The following is a 24317-nucleotide window of genomic DNA, read 5'->3' as shown; positions in this document are numbered from 1 at the left end:
CGGCCATGTTTGTAGCCACAGCGATGCCTAATCGGGAAGGCCGTTTCAGCGAACCCGGACAGAAAGCCAATCGTGTTTTAGAAGCTATCGTTTGCTTCATTTCAGTCTTTTTATGTCTGCCATTTCTGTTGACCGACAATAAAAGCGGTCACCGGGATGCGGGAGGCTTTCGTCCCCGCCGGAACTGACATGAGCATCAGAATCCGTGCCTTTCAGGCTCTTCTGGAGCAGCTCGGCGCAGGAAAATGGAATTGTATCAAAAAGGCGCAATATGCGCAGCTGTCTCACCCCTGCAAATGTTGATTATTTAAAAAATCGAATTTTGTATACCGAAATCGGTGATGAGTGTTTGGGCTGCATTCATGTTGCATCTGGGGTACCACAAGGAAGTGTTTCGGGACCACTGCTGTTCTTGTTGTACATTGATTACATCGTGGATGGAGTATGCTCATCTAAGCAAATAAGTAGGCTTGTGCGAATAGTGATATTTTAGTTCGAAGCGAATTCGAAGCGAATAGTCCTAGTGGTCGAATACTTTCGAAGCGAATTCGAATAGCTGTCAGGTGTCACTGAGACATTCCGGTAAAAACGTTCTACAGTAAAATCTCGATGATACGAATATCGCGGGACCGCGAAAAATATTCGTATCATCCGAAATTCGTATGAACCAACACAGACCAAGAAATTAAGCACTTACTTAAAAAAGTTTTCGTTTAATTCTTTTCTTACTTTCGCATGGAGAAATCCGTGACGTTTTTCTGCTTGTTCTTAACCTCCGTGTCGCCGAGCGGTAATTTCTGGACTTTCGTCTATTCACCCGCGGTGCCCAAGCTCACTACAGGAGCGTTTTTGGACGCGATTCATGCGCGTCGGCGTTGCGCGCGCGATTTTAACGCCCGCCTCGGCGATTCCGCGCTCGCGGTCGCCTGTGCCTCTGTCAGAAAATGACGCGCGTGGCAGTGGGAGGAGCCTGGCGCCAATGGGAAGGCGTGCACCTCAGGGCGGCAGTTTCGAAGCGCTCGAGACAGCTGGCTGGCTCCACAGGAGACGTTTAGGCTTAGCACCTCGGCAGATATTTCATAGGCGCTTTCACTCGCGGCGCGGATGATTTTTTATAGCACCATTTTCGCCCACATTGTTAGCTCGTTTACCGCACAAGAAACTTCGTGTGTGCTTTGAGCGGTATCTTAAGTAGAGGTTAGAAGCGGTGGCTCGAGCGCCCCGCACCACTTCGCTACCGAAGGTGCCGCCTGGTTGCCGCGGCCGGCCGGCAGCGTGCGGGTGGTTTTGCGGCGGCGTCAGCGCGCCTGTGGAGTCCGCGGCGCGTTTTCGCGAACAGAAAACAACAGCTAGGCCGTTCCTGGAGAAAGAGCCCGTACGTCACCGTATCTCGCTCGTTCGTCAGTCGGGCGCCTCGCCGGCTCGTTTGTATCATCCGCCGGGCCGCGCAGGCCCATTCGCGAGAGCCGAAATTTTTCCCATTGTTGCAGTGGGAACAATTTCATTGTTTGAAACAACGAAACAGGAGTCTCGACTACCCTGCCGAACATGCGCGAAGGCTGCGACGAAGCGACAACGCTTTGAATGTGGCTTAGCTTGTCTTGGCTCCACATGTAGTCAAGATGTAGGACTGATGTCGATGGCACTGCAGCTTGCCTAACGAAACCGAAACTTGAACGAAGTTTTGATATTCGTTCATCCCGAATACTTAGAAATATCGGAAATTTTAAATTCGAGTCAAAGCGAATTCGAATACTGTAATATTCGTTCGAATATTCGAAGCGCCCGAATATTCGCACAAGCCTACAAATAAGTCTTTTTGCCGATTTGTTATTTGTGTTTCTATTCCCTGAAGCCAGTAAATGAGGAGCACCGACTGCGACAAAGAAAATTATTGTTAAATCATTAAATAATGCGGATCTTGATTTACCAGTCCTGGACGGTCGTGAGCCACCCGGGGACTGGGGTTGGACCGGAAGTCCCACAGGAAAATTCACATGGCAAAACCGGGTGGCGAATCGCATCGCAGGCAGTCCGCGGACGATCCAGGACTGATAATCGAGGAGGCCCAGTGACAGGCAGAGGCAGTGGCCATTCCCCTTCCCCCATGAGGGGGACAGAAAAATGCTTCGTACCAACACGCCTGGGCCTCGTGTGTTGTGCACTTATGAAAAGAGGCTCTGCCCTCCATGCTAGAAAAACATGCTTTTTGCTAGCCTGGTCCCTCAGTCAGACGGTTCATTTTTGCATTTTAAACACTCGCCTGCTCTTTCGGTGAAGGGCCAACTGCTTCTTCTCCCCCACCACCCCCCGAAAGCAAGTCTTTGAACCCCCTTCTGCTGCGAACAAACCTCCGCATTGTCAGGGCGAAAAGGGATGGGAGACTACTCGCCTGCGACTCGGCGGAGGAGCTCATCTCGGAGGGCTTCTCAGTGAGGGAGCTGGAGTCGCAGTGGTCGTCGTAGGCCTTGGCGTCCTCCTCCTCGTCCGAGTAGGTGATGCTGGCCGGCGAGGGCCTGGGCGGGGAGCGCAGCGCGGGCGGGGGCTTGCGTAGGGAGCCCCGCGTCAGGGTGCGCTTGGAGGACGGCTCGGGGGGGCTGCCGAAGCCGGCCGCCTGCTGGTCGTCCAGGCTCAGCTGGTCCTCGCTGCGCAGGCTCTGCTGCATCTCCTGTGTGTGTGAGGGGAGGAGGGGGGGGAGAATTGGCAACAATGCAGTCGGCAGCCACGAACAGTGAACCCAAACGCTGCTTTTGGCTTCTCTTTTCCAGTGGGAAATTGAAGCGCTGTGCACTTACTACAACACACTCAATGAGAATTCAAAACTTTGATGATCCATGCGGCAGTGTGTTCACAATACAAGCGTGTTCGTACGAGTTAACGCAATAACGCAGCAGGGAGCGACAACAACAAAAAAGATGTGTGCGCATTATTACAAGGGCCTTGCACACAGCTACAATGTAAACAGCATCACTAGACAGAATAAGAGCCGGAGATCAGCAAATCTACTGACGACAATGTTACTGCGATGTTAGTCATGACTCATACAGTCGAACTTAGATATAGTGACCCCGGATATATCGAACAGTCTGAACGTCCCCTTAGAAATCCCATGCAAAAGTACAGCACTGTTGAGCGCGTGTACCGAATTCCAGATCACGGGCACATTCGATATATTGAATGCCGTGCCGTAAGAGCCTCTGTAAGTGCGCTTTTCCAGAAGAAGTGGCGGCAATGATGACGATGACATTTGCGGGTGTGGCACACTCGAGAAGAAGGTGGCAGCGCGTCACATTGATGGCCTTTAGCACCCCTTGGGTCTAATTGTAGTACCTTTGTAGCTCCTCTCAATGCTTCCTATTCATACATCAACTTCTTTACAGTGGACCCCCTGCGTAATCTCATTGCATGCTATTCAAAGTGGACTCACACGAGCAGTAGAGCCATGAGCCTCGAGCTCGCAAGACTCATTCCACCTTTACAAGGGCAGAACGGACTCCCAAGACGTTCTCGACTCCAAACACCCCCTCTACCTCCTCTTTCCCAACGGCCCCCTCTCCCCAGCAGACAGACAGACAGTGAGGAGGAACCTCAGTTAGGAGGCGTGCCTGCTTGTATCGGTGGGTCTTGCTCTTGACACAGAGCACGGCCACGACCAGGATGATGGCCACCATGCTGGCGGCCGCCAGCACCACCAGGAACCAGGGCTCCCGGTAGAAGGGCAGCCGCTGCTTGTACTCCAGGAACAGCTTGCCTGCATGGGGAGCAAATTGAGGCAATGGGCTGCTGACTCTTTCTGGAGCACGACAGATCGGCTGTATTCCTCTCCCTTCACAAACAGAGACAAAGTGCCGAAACCAAAGTTTCACATGCTGGTTGTGATCCGAAGCTTCCCACACTTTTGCTAGCTGTACACCTTCCACTGTTACGGCAGAAAAATGGCCAATTTTGAATGCTTCCACAAAACATTTTTTTTCTAATGAGCCACAGGATACATTTAGCATTGCTATGCATGAAATTGTAGCTTATAGATTTCTCTTTCAAACACGTAACAGCCGTTTTGTGAAAGGTGCAATTATTGACAGTTTATTGGTCAACGAAACAAAAAAATACAGAAAAAGGGATACACTGTGAGGGTGGTGCCAGTGGACACCGAGAGAGGGCGCTACGCGACTGCGCCATCATCATCATCTGAACTGAGGGAAGAGAAGAGAGGGGAGTAGAGTGTGGGGAGAGCCCGGGAGAGGCGGACGGAATAAAGGAGTCGTTCGGTGGAATCTGTGTGGGTTGGATGTGTGTGACTGACTGAGAGGTTCGAACATGACAAGTGGGGGCCCGTCCGGGATTTCCGCAGCAGCGTTCGAAAACGCGCGTGGGCTTGAAGTCGCCGTCAACGAGCTCCTGTTGCAGACTGACGGTTCTGCGCTGGAACGCGAGCGTATCGCGGCGTACGTGCGCGACCGCGTAATGGCGGCTCCGTTGCCGACCGCCGCGACCGTCATGGCGGCCGCGGGAGCGGGTGCCGCGAGCGTGAATGTGCCTCATCGTGTCACCGACGACGCTGCGCCTCGGCTCGCTGCGGCGCCCCTTCCACGCTACTCGGGTGTCCGAGATTTACAGTCTCCGGAGGAATTCCTGGAGCGCCTTGAAAACTTTTGCCTCGTGGCTGGAGTCGCCGCCGACAAGCGGCTGACGCAGGTTGTGCCGGCCGCCCTCGATGGGGGCGCGAAGTTGTGGTGGCGTTTTGTGCGCGGCTTTAACTCGTGGGAAGAGTTCACGGCTGCGTTCCGTGCCGAATTCGCGTCGATCGACACGAAGCGTCGCCTAAAGGCGGAGCTCGAACAGCGCACACAGCACCCCGAGGAAAACCTCAAAGAGTTTATCTACGCGATCGCCACGTTTTACGACCGCATCGGGGAGGAGGTTTCCGAAGCGGAGAAGGTGCAGCGCGTGCTGCGCCAGATGCACCCTCAGCTGCAGGACCTGGCGGAGGGGCAGGTGTACGGCGACCTCGCCGAGTTGGTGAAGGCGGCGGACGGCTTAATGGAGAGGGCTTGGCGTTGCCTTCAGTACAGACCGCTGCCGCCTCCGAGCAACCAAGTGGCAAGGGACTTGGCGTTTAGTCCTGCCCTCGACCATCGCCCACCGGCGCAGCGGACTATTGCGGCGTCGTTCGCTTCGCCCGCTGCTGGCACCCCGGCTCCGCCACCCTCATGTCACTGGCCACTGCACCCCGCGGCACTGGACCCGTCGTACTGCCGTGACCAGTTGTATTTGCGTAGCACTGTGCCCCCGTTCTCGCCCTACGTTCCGGGGCCAGCGCTGGAGCCCTCAGGTGGACCGGCACGTGTACAGTGCCATCGCTGTGGCGGATTCGGCCACATCGCTCGTAACTGTGCCACGGGTCGGCGAATGAGCCCGCCTGTTTGTTTCCGATGCCGGCAGCCAGGTCACCTGCAGGCGCAGTGCCCGGGAAACCAGAGGCGGTAGGTGCTGCCCCGGCGGGCACCTACGACAGCGCGCACCATGTAGCGACCACAGCCGGCAACAAAGAGCCCCTTTTGGACGTGCGAATCGGGTCGTCGACATTCAAGGCCCTGCTCGACACCGGCTCAAGTGTAAGCTTCCTCGGACCCTCCGCTGCTGCTGTGGCTCAAGCTTGTGGGGCCAAGCCCAAGGAGGACATCCGTGCGCTGCGCCTGGCATCAGGGTGGTCGCAGTCAACCACATCCCTGAAGTGCCGGATTGAGTGGACTGCGGGTTGCCGCATTCAGCAGTTTTTGTGCGTTCCCGACCTGTGCCGCGACGTTGTTTTGTGTAGGGACTTCCTCACGGTGAGTGGCGTTTCCCTGCACGTGGCACTTGGTGGCTGGACAGTCGGTACAGAACCACAAAGAATCAGGTCCTTTGTTAAGGCAGAAAAGGAACGGACCGAAGCAGTGGAGGATTGCGCGGAGTGCTTGCGTTGCATTTTTGCTGAGGATGATGCTACTGCCAATGTGCGTGCCAGTGCCTTGATCACGACTGCAGCTTGCAGCCAAGACATGCCCAGCCACTCACCGAACCTAGACCCGCGCATTAAACTTGTTTTGGATGAGTTCCGTGGTATCTTTACCACCATTCCAGGCTGTACAACCCTGGCAGAACATCACATTGACACAGGTGACAACCCACCGGTTCGATGCAAGCTACGACCAGTAAACGCCAAAAAGCAGGCTATCATGGACGACTGCATTCATGACTTGCTGGCACAGAACCTAATCCGTCCTAGCCGCAGCCAGCATGCCAGCGCCCCAGTTCTGGTCGAGAAGAAGTCTGGTGGCTACCACCTGGCCATGGATTATCGCCAGCTTAATGCACGCACTAAGGTGCCAGTCTACCCCATGCCAAGGACTGATTGGTTGCTTGCACAGCTTGGCCGAGCCAGGTGGTTTTCTAGTTTTGACCTTTCGCAGGGTTTTTTTCAGATCCCCGTTAGGGAGCAGGATATTCCCAAGACAGCATTCATTTGTCATCAAGGAACCTTCGAGTTCATGAGAATGCCTTTCGGAGTTGCTGGCGGCCCTGCCACATTCCAGACCCTAATGGACCGAGTGCTAGAAGGAATAAACCACCAGTATGCCATGGCGTTCCTTGATGATGTTCTGGTATATTCGGAAACTCTGGAAGACCACGTCGAGCATGTGCGGGAGGTTTTGAGGCGGATAAGCTCAGCACAGCTTACCATAAACCCAGAGAAGGTGCACGTGTGCTGCCAATCCCTGAAGTTTCTCGGTCATGAAATCTCCCCAGGACAATGTAGGCCAGACAAGGAAAAAGTGCTTGCAATACTGGAATATCCCCAACCAACCACAGTCAAACAGCTGCAAGCCTTCTTGGGACTGGCTGGTTATTACAGAGGGTTCATACCAGAGTTCTCCATCACTGCACGGCCACTGACGGAACTACTCAAGAAAAAGCAACGCTGGCATTGGGATCCGCAGCAAGATGAAGCCTTTAGGGCACTTAAGCAGTCCCTGGCCCAGGATGTTGTTGTGAGCCTGCCAGACCTCAACAGACCATTTGTGGTGGAGACAGATGCCAGCGGAGTCGGCATCGCAGCGGTGCTTCTGCAAGCAGCAGATGATAATGCCCAGCTGCGACCAATCTGCTTCATTAGCAGGGTCCTCACTGAGGCAGAGCAGCGCTATACAGTCCAGGAATGGGAGTGTCTCGCTGTGGTGTGGGCGGTGGACAAGTTCCGACCATACCTCGAGTTTACGGAATTTGAGGTCCACTGCGATCACTCCTCATTATCTTGGATGTTCACCACAGACCAGACATCGCCACGTGTCAGGCGTTGGGTCTTACGTCTGCAGGGGTTCAACTGCAAGATCAAGCACAGGCGGGGTCTAGCAAATGTGCCAGCCGACGCTCTGAGCAGAGCGCCCCTTCAGCTCCAAGAAGTACCAGTTCCAAGTCTGCACGAAACACTGTTCCCTGTGGCTGTTCCGGAGCCCAGCCCGCAAATCCGCTTAGAGGCAGCTGCTGCAGTATCTGCACAGGACGACACGACTGTCTTGAACGACCCACCCAAAGCTGCTGGCGCAAGAACAAGACCAAGACCCCATGTTGTGCAGGCTGCGAACGGTTATGAAGGGAGGGAAGCTGCTGCCCGGTGACAGCGACGAACCTTTAATAAGTGACCTGGCGGTGACGACAGAGCTGGAGGACAGTGGGTTGCTTGTACAGCATCGAGGGAATAGGAAGGTAACTTGGATTCCAGACCATCTCCGCAAGTTGATCCTACGATTGTCGCACGACCACCCAACAAGCGGCCACTTTGGCTTCTTCAAGACCTTCAAACGCATCTCCCAACATTTCGTGTGGCTGGGTCTACGCTCTGACATAGCCAAGTATGTGCGATGCTGCCAGGTTTGTCAACGCACCAAAGCGCACCGGCAGAAACCGGAAGGGCTAATGAGCAGCCAATGGGCCACTGCTCCTATGGAGCAGCTCAGTGTTGACATCGTCGGGCCCTTACCAATGACACCTCGACGCCACAAGTACCTACTCGTGGTGATCGACAAGTTCACCAAGTACATCGAACTCTTCCCGTTACGGTCAGCAACCAGCAAGAGTGTGGTGGACTGCATGGTCCAGGTGTTTTGCAGGCACGGCACACCCGTCACTATTTCAAGCGACAATGGGAAGCCCTTTGTAAGCAGTGTGTGGAAGGGCCTCCTTGAACACTGGGGCATTCAAGACCGGCACACAGTGCCATACCGTCCTGCCGGGCAAATGGTGGAGCGGCATAACGGCACGATCAAACAGTGCCTTAGGGCCTACTGCTCCAACCATAAAGACTGGGACCAGCACATCCCAGAAATTGGCCTTGCCATGCGGACGGCTGAAAGCGTGGTCACGGGCTACACGCCCGCCTTCCTTTGCTATGGCCGGGAGCTGAGAACCCCATGGACGCAGGAAGAACTTAAAGACGACGTGGAGCCTCAGGCGACGGCCTACCGTGCATTCGCAGCTGAAGTCTCCAAGTGCCTGCAGGAAGTGCTCGAATTCTCCAGGCAACATCAGGACAAAATGTGGCGCACCCAAAAGGCTGCCTACGATCGGCACAGGCGGCCGCGGATCTCGTTCTGCTTGAAAGCCACTTCCTCAGCGACGCTGCCAAGGGATTCTCCTCAAAGCTTGCACCACGACGTTCAGGGCCCTTCCGTGCAGCTAGGGGTGTTGGACAGAATGACTTCGTCCTAGTGGACCCCAAAACGGGGCATCGTCGTGGCCTCGCACACGCAGATCAGCTGACGCTGTACCACGACGCTGAAAATGTTTAGTGGTGGCTTCACGTTTCAGGGGGGGGGGGGGGAGACCTGTGAGGGTGGTGCCAGTGGACACCGAGAGAGGGCGCTACGCGACTGCGCCATCATCATCATCTGAACTGAGGGAAGAGAAGAGAGGGGAGTAGAGTGTGGGGAGAGCCCGGGAGAGGCGGACGGAATAAAGGAGTCGTTCGGTGGAATCTGTGTGGGTTGGATGTGTGTGACTGACTGAGAGGTTCGAACATGACAACACACAGCACAAATAGGCGATTGTACTGAGCCTAAAAATTATTTTGGGAATTCTAAGATATACAAAATGCTCATACATTCTAAGCTATGATTCAGTATACAGCCTATGCCCATTACAATGCACGTTCTAAATGTGGAAAAAACCATCCACTGTCGCCAAACGACCAGAAAAGGGTGGGTGGGGGGGAGGGCAAAGGCCTTTGGCTAAAAAAGGCCACTGGCACTGGCTTGGCTGCACCGACCTGGCTGCCAACAAAGTTGCCAGACATAACAGTTCTCTTGCCAAACTAAACAATGAAAAACCATTTTGGGTGCCGGCCCCGTGGAAGTCCACTATAAACATTCACTCGACTAAAATTTAGTCTGTTGTAGCCGATAGTCGGCTCTAGCTGGGTCCGTTATGAGCAGAGTGGAGTCCAATTAAAATGTATGGGAACCAGACAAACCAACAGAAATGGTCTGTTGTAACTGGAATTCTGTTGTTGCCGGATCCGCTGCAATGAGTGCAGACTGTATACATCAACGCTGTACACCAAGTTGAATTTTTGCGGGCCCACCTACCTAGTGGCCCTTACGGCTGTGCCACTCCGCGAAGCCACTCAAGTCAGTCGGTATTTCTAAAATATGAATCCAACCATACTTGTTTGTGTTCTAACACAAAATCCTTATCAGAACGGTGGTAAAAAACAAGAAAAAAATCCAACGCTCTTGAGAAGCAGTGCGCGCCGCTCCATAGCACTAATCCGGCATGAGCACCAGGCTACCTTGAAGGCGATAACGCAATACAAGGCGATGCATTTGGCAAAATATCCCCGCTGCACATTGTCCAGACCCTATACATGAAAGTAACACTGCAGTTGTCAGATAAAAAGCATGTTTTGTTCATAAAAATACAGCGTGAATTCAAAAACGAACCTTACTGGCAGCACCTGTCAAAGTCTGAAGCCGCTGAATGGGAGTGCCTTCATCAGAACTAAAATCTGACGAACCCACATCGTTGCTGGAATCATCACTGCTGCTGGGGTAAAAAAAAATCAGCAGCTGCAGCTGCTGAAATCTTTGCCACAGCCGTCTACTTTTGCAGAGCGCGCCGTGAAATGAGAGCCATTTTCGCGCAACTCGCAACTATTACGGGTTCAAATTTCACTCTCGAAACCATCTCCGCATGTGAAATGAAACGATAATGAAATCGAAAAAGGAGTTGCCAATAAATACACCAGATGGTGCGAGTTGTCTGCAAGGCGCTGTTCTTAACTTTCGTGGGAAGTTTGAAATCATCGGAACTCCATGTCTGATGGCCTATGGTGCCATAGGAAAAGAAGTTAGACAGAAAGAAAGAAAAAAAAAAAAAAAATACGGTGGAAGTAGGTTGCGTAACACTTCTACGGGGAATGAATCAGCTGAAACCTATATGCTGTTTACTTATTGTGCAATTCACATGTGAATCATGAGAGTCTGGTTCAATGGGTGGCAGAGTTTGGGCTAGCAGAGGTTTGTCACAGGCGATGGCAGCATTGTCAAAGCCAGATGCTCTGCCTATTTTGCAGCTTAAAAGTGCAAAGCTAATGCTAACGTGCGAGCCCAGCAGCTTAATTATACCGTGCCAAAAAGACATACCAGCACTACGCGGGGTTCACTCAGCAGTGCCAAAAGTAAAGACATGCATCCTCCCTGTCTTACTCTCACCATTTCCTCACCATGAGCATAAGTTTCAACATTGCAAAGTAGCGAGCACAACACCTTGAAAAGTTGCCGATTTTCTTCAAAAGCCCACACCCTTGTACTAAGTAAACTGCATTTGTAACCACTCTCTGTAAGAACGAGCACGCAGTGGCAATGTTTCTGCTTCAACTGTCAAGAGAACTCGACACAATGCATGGACGAGTGGACGCTGGAAGACTCACTTGGCGTCAGAACGTGTTCCGGTGCATACGCAGGCGGGCTGACGCCGAAGTGGTTGCGGGCAAACAGTCGCAGCGCGTAGGCGGTCGACGGCATCAGGTTCTGGAAGCTGACCGTGTACGATGTGCGCGGGCCGCCGACCAACTCGTCAACCGTCTGCCATTCTTGCTCCTCGTCTGCGAGCAACACAAGGCAAAACAGTTCAGTTGGCGAGAAATTCGTAAAAACTTCCTTTGCTGGCTAATTGCACGAAGGGATATTGAAAATGGCACAGCAAAAAAATAAAAAGGAAGGGGGGGGGGCCTTACACATGACGAGATGAAAACAGGCAATATGCCAATGAAGGAAAAAAAGCATAGAAAACTAGCTAAGCCTCACGACTTGTCGAGAACCAACGATTGAGCCATTTTCAACACGTTGATAGTGAACTGCTTGATAGGACCCAATGTGTGTCAACTAAAAAGTTCATTTTCCTGTCTGTCTGATCTATCAGTTCTGGTTACTACGCAGGCAGTGTGACAGTTCTTTCCAGACAAAAAGTCAATCCAAGCCAAGCCGATCCGATCCGATACGACCCTATCCAAACCAGTCTAATGCTCCTCGCGCTTGCACAGAACGGCCCTTCACAGCCCACGCGAAACTGCTCAACCTCGGCCAGTGTAGCTTAAGCAACAAAATGCGGTCCCTTTGTTTTCACCAATTGCAAACACACACCAGGAAGCCTTATGCACGAGACGCTGCCCTGTTCTCTTCCGTTCCCGCCAAGACAATCACTGTGCAAATAAACGAAGCCTACATCATTCATTGAGCTACTTCGTCCCAATTTAGAGTTGGCTGTTTTGGTTTTGAGGTTTTTGAGTTTTGATTCTGATTGTAATGAGCGGGTATTTTTGAACGCCTATTTTTATATATACATATAAAAAAGTGTGCGTTAGAATCGTGTAAATGCGGCACATTCAACGCTCACCGGAGTGTGCGGTGGTGGGGCGTGCCTCGATCAGGTAGCCCGTGATGTGGGCGGCCCCTGGGGGCCCCTCCTTCCAGGAGAGGGTGGCCCCCGTGGCGCTGCGCTGCAGAGCCAGCTCCAGGGGAGCCAGTGGGGAGCCCTCCTGGGGGCCCGTGGTCACGTTGCGCTCGCTCTCGGCCCCGTAGCCCCGCGAGGTCTCCGCCTGCACCCTGAACCGGTACGTCGTCAGCTCGCCCAGGCCCCGCACCACCAGGAACGTGTGCGCCACCTTCTGCCGCACCTGCCGACCAGACTCTGCAACGGGAGGGGTAGGGGTGTCAGGTGTGTTGCTCGCTTTTCTTTTCCTTTTTTTTAGACTGCAAACTAGTAGGGGATCATCATGACAGCAACTAGCGTGCATTTAGAAATAACTGCTAGGACGAGGAGGAGGAGGGCCACTAGGGTGAGAACTGGCGAGAGGAGCAGTTCAGAGTAAGGGTGGCAGGTTTTTGCTTATTTATTCATTTTTCTCCCCTGAAAACTTGCACAGGACTACAGTAAAACCTCGTTACAATAGACACTCAAGGGACCAAGACAAGAAACGTGTCTCTTGTATGTAATGTTGCTAAGATGGCGAGCACAGGAAAACCAACCAAACCGATTTCACCTAAATGTCTCTCATAGCCAAGTGTCTCTTGTAACAAGGTTTTACCGCATTAAAGACGAACCCCGCTACAATGAAATATTTCCGATTCTCCATCAGCAAGCCACAGAAATACAACAAAGTCCTTGCCACAACGAACCATTCGCCAGTGGAGCTGGGTGTAAACATTTATTTTACAATGAAATAATGATAACGACACCCGTCTGTAACATTTTATGTCCCCCCTCCCCCACTTAGTTTCGCCAAAATTGTACGCCAACACCACTACCCATAAGCAAACTCATAGATGGACGGCACTGTTTGGCGGTGATGACGATATGCCTGCCTGTACTTTCATGACGTGCAGGCCTGGTTTGCCGAGCCAGAGCTACAGCCAATTTGTATCCAGTTGAACATGAATGCGCTGGCTGGCATCATTTTTTTAGCTGGGCTACTTCTCCCTTCCCCTCCTTCCCGTACCCCTAGTTTAGCCACATGGCCTTCCCTCGATTAATAAAGGACTACAACAACAACAACAATGAAGAGACAGGCATCTCCGGCGAACACAAGTACTGTACCTAAAATTTTTGCAAAAATCGTTGCACTTGAGAATGCACAGGCGCATTTTTATTTCCAGGCCCTTTTGACTCTTTCGTTACCGCGGGAAATTGACCAATTTTGAAGGGTCTAACAAAACATTTTTTTGTGCTAGCCATATTGGTTAGGCACACATTGCAGTGACATACAATGCAGATTATTCCACGCGCTTTCCAACGACACCAGTTTTATTAATGTTTTCCTAAATAATGAATCCGAAAAAAATTATCGAATTCGAAATTTTTGTCCGCGTGTCAAAGAAAAAAGAAAAAAGTAAGTTGTGTATAATAAACCACGTGTAGTAGAAAAAAATTTAGAATCTACATTTTGTAGGTAGACATTTCAAAAACCCGTCCTAGAAAAAAAAATTGAGTTGCGCAGTACAATTTGTCAGATATAAAAGAAAATGTTAGCCCACGTGGTGCCCATGCCATGTGGTGAAGCCCAACCTCTATTTCAAGTTTTGCTATTTTGGATAGTTCTCTAGAAGAAATCTGGTGGTTTGACATTATTAAAGGCCCAAATTAGCCTCCACGTGATGTAAAAACACCTTGTCAATGATTATGACCGGAACAATATTGCAGGCAAGCAAGCGATGTGAAAAAATCCGCTTGGAGTTGAGAACCAAACTCTTTGGTGGATGCTTGTTGACGTTCTGATGATCGCTCATCAGTCAGAACTTTCATTTGCATTTTATTATCATGTTCTGACTCACTATGGTAGCCCTGCTTGCAGGAATAAGGTACGATGCGCTAGAATCATGCCCAGCAAGCTTTCACCAAGCCGCCGTCGGGCTGTGAAGCGAGTTCAGCGCTACGAGCCTACTACATTGCAGCGCCACCTAACAATTTTGAAAAGAAACAAATACAAGGCTGTTGGAGACTGTCAGAATAAACAGTACTACTAAGAGGCGACACTAAACTTCCGGAAATACCCTCGTATGAAACCGAAACTGGCCGGTGAACAGCTGGCGGTGTTCAAGGTCAATTGGAAGCGTTCTCCTCGTCTGAACTGATACCCGACGACTTGGTGTTATCATTTGACTTTCAGCGGAAGCTCTTATCGCAGAAGCAAGGCGTAGATAAAGTGGAAGCGCGAGCGGCATGCTTGTTTTGAGGAGCAGTAGCGGGCAACCGAGGCGCCATGGCAAATGAGCTTGTAGTTGGGTAACTGCGTAGTAGCGCCAAATATGAATTTCGCAATGCGAAAACGAAACCGAAACTGCTGGAAACTGGTTGAAAATGTCAGGCACACTTGCTAGACATGCGGGGGACCATCAGAAATAAGCTTTGGAAGAATAAAGCTGCCCTTTGTCCAAACCAAAGATCATTAGTGAATAGCTGGGGCCATTTTCAAGTAATTATCACCTCTCAACGCTGTCGGATTACAAAGCTGACCCCATAATTTGGTATTTGACTTGCCAGGAGCCTGTTGACAAAAAAATATAATGGTAATGCAGCCTAACCACGACCTGCATCCTTTTTTCTCAAGTGCAGCAGCCACGCCCCCTTCGTCAAAAACACGCGCACCTCAGCTCGCAAAAAATGCCGCCAAAAATCTCAATGTCGCCGGAGCGGGAAAATTTAAACTGATTCTAAAAGGGCAATGCCTAGACTAATCACTGGCTGCATTAGGTGTACGAGAAACGACTACAACATGTCGAAATAGGCAATATAAATCATCGATCACCGGTGATCGATTTGAATAGGCGTGGTAACGAAAGAGTTAAGATAACCACTATTTATTAACGACTTGTACAGCAGCTCGGGTGAAAACTTTTAAGCATTCGGTGTGTGGCATGTGCCCAGCTGCTGCCACTAGAACTGATAAGAAGACTCCCCCTTGGAGCTTGTTTTGTAATAGCAAGGAGTACGCAACATCTAAATGGGGGGTAAAATACAGCATAGCAGTATTCAACATTACAACTTCATTACGACAACTTGTATCCAACCTAAAAGCAAACAGAGCTTTCTCTCCTGTTCTGACAGGGTAATGAGGTCAAGCAGGAGCCTGCGAAAAAGGACTCACCCCAGTCGTGAGTGATTTCTCAGCATGCCACCCACACAAAATTCGTAAAAGGGCATATCCGCACACCCTTTAGCAGCGATTTTTCAGACGCAGGAAGCATAGGCACCTAGGCTTTTCTATTAGCGTTCACACAAATTGTCAAATCTTTCCACCTGTGCGCTTCATAACAGCAATGGCAGCAGCGGCTCTCACGCGTTCAAAACGAGTGGTCGGCTGAAGCGTGCGCCTCTGGAGAAGCTCGCGGGATGGGCGTGCGAGGCGTGGGCCACGATCCCATCGACCATGGTTGAACGTTCGTTCAGAAGTGTGGCATCGTGAACAAGCTTGACGGCCCCAAGGACGAGATGTTGTGGTCAGTGGAGAGCGACGAGGAGTGAGATGAGTGAGATTACTTCGAAAAATAAATCGCCCGTTTCTCTCGCATCAGTTTTCTTGCTCACAAAGTTCCGTGCACGTTACAATTGGAGGTGCAAGTTTTTTTGTTTTTTTTCGGCCAGGAAAATCGGGTGCGCGTTAGAATCGGGGGCACATTAGAATCAGGTAATTATGGTACATATTCTCATCACACAACTCTACCTGTTACACTCTAATTTCACAACCTTTGTTTCCCACGAGAAAAGTCAGTTCTGGCAAGTAAAAATGGTGCTATTAGTTTTGTCTCCAGCACGGAGCACACGTGGGCGAGTAACCAGATAATGTCACAATGGAAACCAGAGCGGACAACAAAGCTGAGCAGCTGCAACGGTGAAAGACATGATAGTGGCATCTTATGGACAAGATAGCAGCCACGCCACGTTTATCCTGCGCAACAGAATGCCAATTGCGGCAACTGCAGCTTCTTTTCGTGCAACATATGCCGCTAGCTTAACTCTCGCCAAGTGCTTGTGGTGTTATCTGGCTGCCCCAGGAAGAGAGTCCCCTCTGCTGAATTGTTTCTTGCTCCATGGTCTCCAGTGGCGTTAACAAGCCTGACCTCATGCACACTCAGCTTGGTGTGGCCCGAGAGATAAAGGAGCCCTTACCAATGTCCAAGTCGGCCGTCTCGTAGTTGACCAAGTAGCCCGTGATGATGCCGTTGGCCTCCTTGGGAGGGATCCAGCTGACGTTGAGCGAGTTCATCGTTATGTCCGAGAAGAACAGCGGACCCGGCGGCCCGGGCACTGTAACGACAAATCAGGAAACATTTAGTACTCCCCCTGCTTTTTCCCCCAGGTGCTGTCACTTGCAGCCACACACAAGCAGTAAAACAGAACAAGACGTGCGGTAGAAGCAGTGTCGATGTCCACTTACAACTACAACCTGCAAAAAATGTTAGAATGGGCAGTACAGGACCTTAATGTGCATTGTCAGTGATACTGGCACGATTCTGGAAAGTTGAGTAAAAGAAAGGAGGGTGCAAGTGAAGGACGCCCATGCACTCCATACAGATAGTCAATAGGCGAAGCTGTAATGTGCAGCCGGTGTTCACCAGTGTGTTCCGCACCTTCCAATGCGCTGTTTCCACTACCAGTGTCGGAAGATGTAAGAGTGCAGCTACGTCATCTAAGAACCCAGCCAACCTCTTTCCCCTTGCTTCTTCCAACCTGGTTTATAGGCATGGGGTTTTCTGTGCACACATAACTGCCACATTTTCTTTTCAACTAGCCGCCTAAAGCTTCACTTTAAAATGAGCAAAGTGGTAAAGGAAGGTTCTGAAAGTAATTCATACTTATTAGGGCATCTTTACCTCAAACGACAACAGCAAACTCCGTGTTCAGATGGCAGGAACCGCGCACTTCAGACTTGCACTTAGCAAAGACTGATCAGCAGTTTCCTGGTTCCATTTCAACGACAGTTTCGACCGCAACTGATTCATATTTTGGTGGTTAACATGTGGAAGCTACATTTGAGCTATGAGGCGCGCCATAGAGGAGATCTCCGTATTAATTTCCGTAATATTCTCCGTATTACAGGGTTCGTACAGGCTTCAAAAGCAAAAATTCAAGGGTTTTCAAGGACCAGAAAACACATTTTCAAGGTCCCCATCTAATGTTTTATCTGGGATTATTTATAACTTTTTCAACACAATGCAAAAAGTTTTTGATTGCACAATAACTAAGCACACTAGTGCACATTTAGATAGGCGCTAACAGGTTCGTGAATGCTCCCCCAGCTTTATTTTTTATTTCATGGTTGGTATTCAGGGGTTTTTCTTTTTTCTTGGTGTTTTTCTCAGGCTGTTTGATTTCAGAACTTCGTTTATGTTGCCTGCATTGCCTGCTTTGTCAGCAAGAGTAGCAGCTGAAATTAAATCAAGAAGTGTTGCTGCAAGGCAGGATGAACTAAGCACATGTCCACCATTTGCACGTAAGAGCAAACACAGGTGGAGCGTATAAGGCACAGAACACATGCAATGAGCGAGCGTCCACAGACTAGATGGAAGATTCAAAATAGAGAACAGAAGCCGGCTTTCACTGGATTGTATTATGACATTGATTGGATTGAAAAGTGCCTGCTCCCAATGTTGTCTCTTAATAATGAAAATCCACCGAACTTGTAATTTCACGCAATACACTGAAACTTGATTGTTACAATGTTTCTTTACATTTGTTATTACATAAAATCCACGACAAACACTGTAAATTCTTGTAAAAAGACAGGGCCATTGCTTCTCACCAGAAAAATCAAGGGTTTTCAAGGACAATTTAAAAATTCCAGGACTTTCCAGGACTTGAAATTGACACTTCTAAATTTAAACGCGGCTTTCAACTTCGGAAAAATGACCAAAACATCGTTTTTTTGAAACCCACATATTCGGCCATTCTATGTTTCTATTCTATGTTTCTATACATGTTTCCTATTCTATGCGTCTGCAAAGTTTTTACGCTGAAAAGCGTCGCAAAGTGGCATAAAAAAAATACTTTTGTCAGGCGCGGTGACAAACTATCAGCGCAAAAGGGCGAAAAAACGGCAATTTTCAGAGCGCTCTATCTCCGCAACAGTGCCACCGGGCGCGGCCATTTTGATATGGTTAGATCGGCCGAGTGATTGTCTTTCCGGTTCTGCTCGTCTCTTTTATCTTCGTTCATTCACAAACGCACAAACGGCAGAAAAGAAACGACACACAAACGAAGCTAGAAATAGATGCTGAAGCGCTATTGGTCCTCCGGTCGGGGCTCAGAACAACGACCCTCCTGATTGGATGTCACGGGCGCAACGCAAGATGGCGGCCGCCTGAGCTGCGTAGCGTGGGTGGTTTGAGTTCATTTTCGCCGCTTCGCTCGGCCGAGTTTCTGCTCAATCTGTGGTATTCAACACGGACGTTATCGCGATGGGAATGCCGGAGATAACGAGCCAGATTACGGGAAGTTGTGTGGCTCGAAAGGCGGAGGTCATCGAACGCTTCGTGGTGCGCGTGACTCTACCGTCGCCAGACCCCGGAGGGTGACGCGGTGTGCGCGCTTGCGATAGCGGTTCGTGAAGTGAACTTTTAGTCGGATTTGCGATGTTTAGACGCTTAGTTATTGCTGTGTTTTGATTGTGGGCTCGCTAGCCTTGAGAAAGAAACGGTCGACACGTCAAATGCTGCGGCGCACACGGCATAAGCCGACGCGCATTGGAGCATCACATGACTGGGCAACCGGTTACGATTGAACGCCAGTAGTTGTAATTAATGCCTGCGACGTTAGATTTAATCTTAAAAGCGACCTGACCAGCCATATCTGGGATAATCTAAGTACGATATGTCGCGGTAAGCGTGCGCTGCGATGCGCACAAGCCATATCGGCTTTCTTGCACAACGTTTCCCGTGCACTTGTAATTTTCATGCAAACAGGTTTGAGTTAGTAATACAGGAATAAAAATATGAACTATCCATGAAAAATGTACGTTACTGTCGCAGCATTTAACAGTGATTTTTCAGTGAAATTATTGATGCCACTCTTAAGGCATACTGGCTTTGCTGCGAGAAATATTGGATGCCTTGAATGTCAAAAGTAGTAAAAAAATATGCTCTTGCATTGAAGTTGGGAGTTATGCAGAATACTCTACCAAGCTTCAAAGTAGCTCATTTTCATCCTTGTGGTATGCAAACTTTTGGCAATGAACACCTGCACGTGTGAGTACTAAGTTGCTGTGCCAGGCAAGATGATAAAACATAAAAAAAAAGCCAAAAATGTTCAAATTTAAGTAAAAAAAATGCTTAACTTGTTGCCATGGTGACAACACTGCAAAAGGAGGCTGTTCAGTGCGATACAGCCAACCAACTAACCTACTTTGCATTGTAAGCCCATTGAAACCCATCTCCCACTTCGTTTGGTCGGCAAAGTGGGGTATGTACTCTTCACGGAGGAGCTGAAAATGATGTTTTCTGGAAAGAGAAAGGCTGTAAAAGGCACTCCAATTTCAAGGCAAGGCATTCCAGAAGCCCCATGTTCAAAAGGACATGAAAGGCTACAACCGTGACGACTTTTGATAAGTGAAACCTATGTTGCAACTTCGGAAGCCGTTTTCTCAAAACAGTTTTTTTTGCCACCTGTGTCGCTTGTACCAGGGATTTCTTTGTGACCGTTGGGTCTATTTTGATTCCGTTTCTTGCATTACATTCCTTGATGAACAAGTTCAGGTCGTGACACTCTTGGTTTTCCAGATTTGCTTTTTGTGATTTTTTCATTCAAATAATCGTTCACAGTCAACATGCCTATTGCACATTAACCTCTAAAAAAATGAAAACTAAAAAACATTGTGTTGTAAAAAAAAAATTCTAAAACTGTCACGACCTCGTACATTAATTTGGGAATGCAAAGCACTTCGAACAAGTTTTCTATTGTGTTTTATAAGCCGCTCAAGCTCGGTACAAGCGGAACAGAAAGAAAATTTAATACATAAAAAAGTTTTTAAAATATTAGTTTGAAATTTTTATGGTGTTATGACGGAACGTGGCTTTCAAAATCAACTTTTTTATTTCTTTGTGGATTTTGATGAAAATTGGCACAGCAACTGGAAATGCTTCCGTGATAACACCATAAAAATTTCAAACTAATATTTTGAAAACTTTTTTATGTATTAAATTTTCTTTCTGTTCCGCTTGTACCGAGCTTGAGCGGCTTATAAAACATGATAGAAAATTTGTTCGAAGTGCTTTGCATTCCCAAATGAATGGACGAGGTCGTGACAGTTTTAGAATTTTTTTTTACAACACAATGTTTTTTAGTTTTCATTTTTTTAGAGGTTAATGTGCATAGGCATGTTGACTGTGAACGATAATTTGAATAAAAAAATCACAAAAAACAAATCTGGAAAACCAAGAGTGTCACGACCTGAACTGTTCATCAAGGAATGTAATGCAAGAAACGGAATCAAAATAGACCCAGCGGTCACAAAGAAATGCCTGGTACAAGCGACATAGGTGGCAAAAAAAACTGTTTTGAGAAAACGGCTTCCAAAGTTTCAACATAGGTTTCACTTATCAAAAGTCGTCACAGTTGTAGCCTTTCAAGTCCTTTTGAACATGGGGCTTCTGGAATGCCTTGCCTTGAAATTGGAGTGCCTTTTACAGCCTTTCTCTTTCCAGCAAACATCATTTTCAGCTCCACTGTGAAGAGTACATACCCCACTTTGCAGACCAAATGAAGGGGGAGATGGGTTTCAATGGGCTTTCAATGCAAAGTAGGTTAGCTGGTTGGCTGTATCGCACTGAACAGCCTCCTTTTGCAGTGTTGTCACCATGGCAACAAGTTAAGCATTTTTTTTACTTAAATTTGAACATTTTTGTCTTTTTTTTATGTTTTATCATCTTGCCTGGCACAGCAACTTAGTACTCACACGTGCAGGTGTTCATTGCCAGAAGTTTGCATACCACAAGGATGAAAATGAGCTACTTTGAAGCTTGGTAGAGTATTCTGCATAACTCCCAACTTCAATGCAAGAGCATATTTTTTACTACTTTTGACATTCAAGGCATCCAATATTTCTCGCAGCAAAGCCAGTATGCCCTAAGCAATGGAATCAATAATTTCACTAAAAAATCACTGTTAAATGCTGCCACAGTAACATACATTTTTAATGCAGAGAACATATTTTTATTCCTATATTACTAACTCAAACCTGTTTGCATGAAAATTACAAGTGCATGGGAAACGTAGCGCAAGAAAGGCGATATGGCTCGCGCGCATCGCAGCGCACGCTTACCGCGACATATCAAACTTCGATTATAGCTGATATGGCTGGTCAGGTCACTTTTAAGATTAAATCTAACGTCGCAGGCATTAATTACAACTACTGGCGTTCAATCGTAACCGGTTGCCCAGTCATGTGCTGCTCCAATGCGCGTCGGCTATGCCGTGCGCGCCGCAGCGTTTGACGCGTCGGCCGTTTCTTTCTCAAGGCTAGCGAGCCCACAGTCAAAACACAGCAATAACTAAGCGTGTAAACATCACAAACCCGACCAAAAGTTCACTTCACGAACCGCTATCGCAAGCACGCACACCGCGTCACCCTCCGGGGTCTGGCGACGGTAGAGTCACGCGCACAACGAAGCGTTCGATGACCTCCTCCTTTCGAGCCACACAACTTCCCGTAATCTGGCTCGTTATCTCCGGCATTCCCACCGCGATAACGTTCGTGTTGAATGCCATAGATTGAACAGAAACTCGGCCGAGCGAAGCGGCGAAAATGAACTCAAACCGCTCGCTACGCAGCTCAGGCGGCCGCCATCTTGCGCTGCGCCCGCGACATCCAATCAGGAGGGTCGTTGTTCTGCGCCCCGACCGGAGGACCAATAGCGCTTCAGCATCTATTTCTAGCTTCGTTTGTGCGTCGTTTCTTTTCTGCCGTTTGTGCGTTTGTGAATGAACGAAGATACAAGAGACGAGCGGAACCGGAAAGACAATCACTCGGCCGATCTAACCATATCAAAATGGTCGCGCCCGGTGGCACCGGTGCGGAGATAGAGCGCTCCGAAAATTGCCGTTTTTTCGCCCTTTTGCGCTGATAGTTTGTCACCGCGCCTGACAAAAGTATTTTTTTATGCCACTTTGCGACGCTTTTCAGCCTAAAAACTTTGCAGACGCATAGAATAGGAAACATAGAAGCCGAATATGTGGGTTTCAAAAAAACGATGTTTTGGTCATTTTTCCGAAGTTGAAAGCCGCGTCCCCCCTTAAGGGTTTTCAAGGTTTTCAAGGACCTGTGCAAACCCTGGAATTAACAACATGGGCAGAAACATTGACACGCAGTGTTTTCGCTTTTTGCTTCCATCTGAAAAGCAGCCACTAAGGCCGGCCACTTACGGTCGGCCTGGGTGTGCACGGGCAGTGACTGGGACCGGGGACCGTCGCCGGCCGGGTTGAACGCCAGCAGCTGGACTGTGTACTTGGTGAACCGGCGCAGGTCCGTGATGGTGTAAGCAGTTGGCGTCGCCGGAACTGCTTCCATCACCTCTTCGCTGTCGCCCTCCACCTTGTAGAAGATCTGCACACACATGTGGGTATTCAAGGAGCTGATTGAAGCGCCATTTCCCACTGTACTTCCACAACAATGGCACGCAGCTTCTCCAGATTATTAACTGTGGTCAGAAGGGGGCTGAAGGAGGAGTATTTGAGCTAACCACAGCACAATAATACGATCACTGGGTGGTTGGCAGTCATCAGTTTCACACACACCATGCACTTCCCGAGAAGCAATCCATTATTTGTTTTTCCTATACAGTCTAACCCACTTATAATAATACTGAAGTGCCACAAAAAAGTCACGGTTATAACCAGTAATTGTCATAAAAGGATCGGGCAAAAAAAGTTACTTTTGGAAGCTGTTTTTCACACAATATTTACACAACAGAAATGTAACTGCACAGCCGAGCACCAAGACTTGGCCATCCGTGTGTAAAGACCATCATACCTTTAAAATACAAGAGGAACGGTCTGCACCAAATTCTTGGCCGTTTCTTTCTTTTTTGATTACTGGCATATCGCATATTGATGAAGTGGCTTTGTTTTCTACCTTTTTAAACCTTGGTAATCAACAGTAGCCTTTATCTGCTGTAGCTTTGTTTTAATCTGGACAGTGTTGGTTGGAGAGGTGCCCCCTGCCTCTCTTATATAACTCCTGGGCTGGTTGACAGCAGGAGATAAGAGGGGCAGTCAGGAGGTCTCTCCTTTCAGGGACATCATGGCGACATAAAAGGTACAAACTTTTTTTGAGTGTTGGAAAGATAGAATATGCCGCAATCCTTTTCACGCTTAAAGTAGCGCCTGGTTCCACACAATGCACCCATGATCTCTCACCGATCTCCAAATACTATATTTTACGTAAGCTCATACCATCAGGCTCAATTGTTATAACCAATAATAATGAAAATGACCATCGTAATAACGGGTTTATTTTACCACATAGCATACAGCAAAGTTGCTGGTGCTGCAACTGTTCATTGTTATATCCAATGTACCGTTATAACCGGTACTGTTATAAGTGAGTTGGACTGTATGTTCATATGGCGTAGAGAATGCCCGGACTGCCCGCAGACTATCCGTGGCGATTCCAAAAATCTAAATCCAACAGACCCAGTGAATAGGTGAACGTTTTAAGCAGACCCGCCTTCCAAGGATGCTACGGAGAATCAGGTGCCTCTTGCTGGTCCAGATGACTCAGCCATTGATGAATAGTGATCCCAAGCATCCATCTTTCAGAAGCAACTATCAGTTTATCAGTAACTTTGCAAACTGAACTTTGTTTCCCCAAAACACAGAAGCGCGTTTCCCCTCAAAGCAGCCTCCATTATCCTTCACTATGGGTTGACCGACTGGTGTCCCATTAAAATGCGTAAACCTAGGAAACTTGCCTTGTATCCGAGCAGCTCGCCGTTGCGTTCTGACTCGGGCGGTGGGGCCCACGAGACCACCACTTCAGTGGAACTCGGCGAGTCCAGTCGCACCTCACGCGGGCTTCCTGTTGGGACTGCATATTGACAAGAAAAAGGAAAAAAAAAAAAGGCACCATTGGTTACGTACAAGCTTGGGTGTGCAGAAAGCTACAGACCAGTTTATAGACAACGTGTTCAGTATTTGCCGTTCTATTTATCCTTTAATAGTCTCACACTTTATGAGTCAACAATCCCCTTCAACTGATGGGTCAGGTGAGGCTACCAAAGTGGTGATTTTGAAAG

At 48.9% G+C, this 24317-nt stretch overlaps 1 protein-coding gene across 1 annotated transcript in view; it reads right to left on the bottom strand.

Moving 5' to 3' along the window:
- The window catches only part of Sdk (sidekick cell adhesion molecule), a gene marked incomplete in the record, with an annotated part of 89813 nt that overhangs the window by 5466 nt on the left and 60030 nt on the right, over nucleotides 1-24317 (bottom strand). Inside the window, 7 exon segments of the mRNA XM_077670986.1 lie at nucleotides 2393-2668; nucleotides 3606-3751; nucleotides 10967-11140; nucleotides 11932-12225; nucleotides 16201-16338; nucleotides 22447-22627; nucleotides 23994-24109. Of these exon segments, the coding sequence (XP_077527112.1) occupies nucleotides 2393-2668; nucleotides 3606-3751; nucleotides 10967-11140; nucleotides 11932-12225; nucleotides 16201-16338; nucleotides 22447-22627; nucleotides 23994-24109 (1325 nt within the window).

This window comes from Haemaphysalis longicornis, unplaced genomic scaffold, assembly GCF_048455015.1.
Source record: "Haemaphysalis longicornis isolate Haplotype H1 unplaced genomic scaffold, Haemaphysalis longicornis Haplotype H1 scaffold_5, whole genome shotgun sequence".
Lineage (NCBI taxonomy): Eukaryota > Metazoa > Arthropoda > Arachnida > Ixodida > Ixodidae > Haemaphysalis > Haemaphysalis longicornis.
This window is presented reverse-complemented; position numbering and strand designations above follow the sequence as displayed.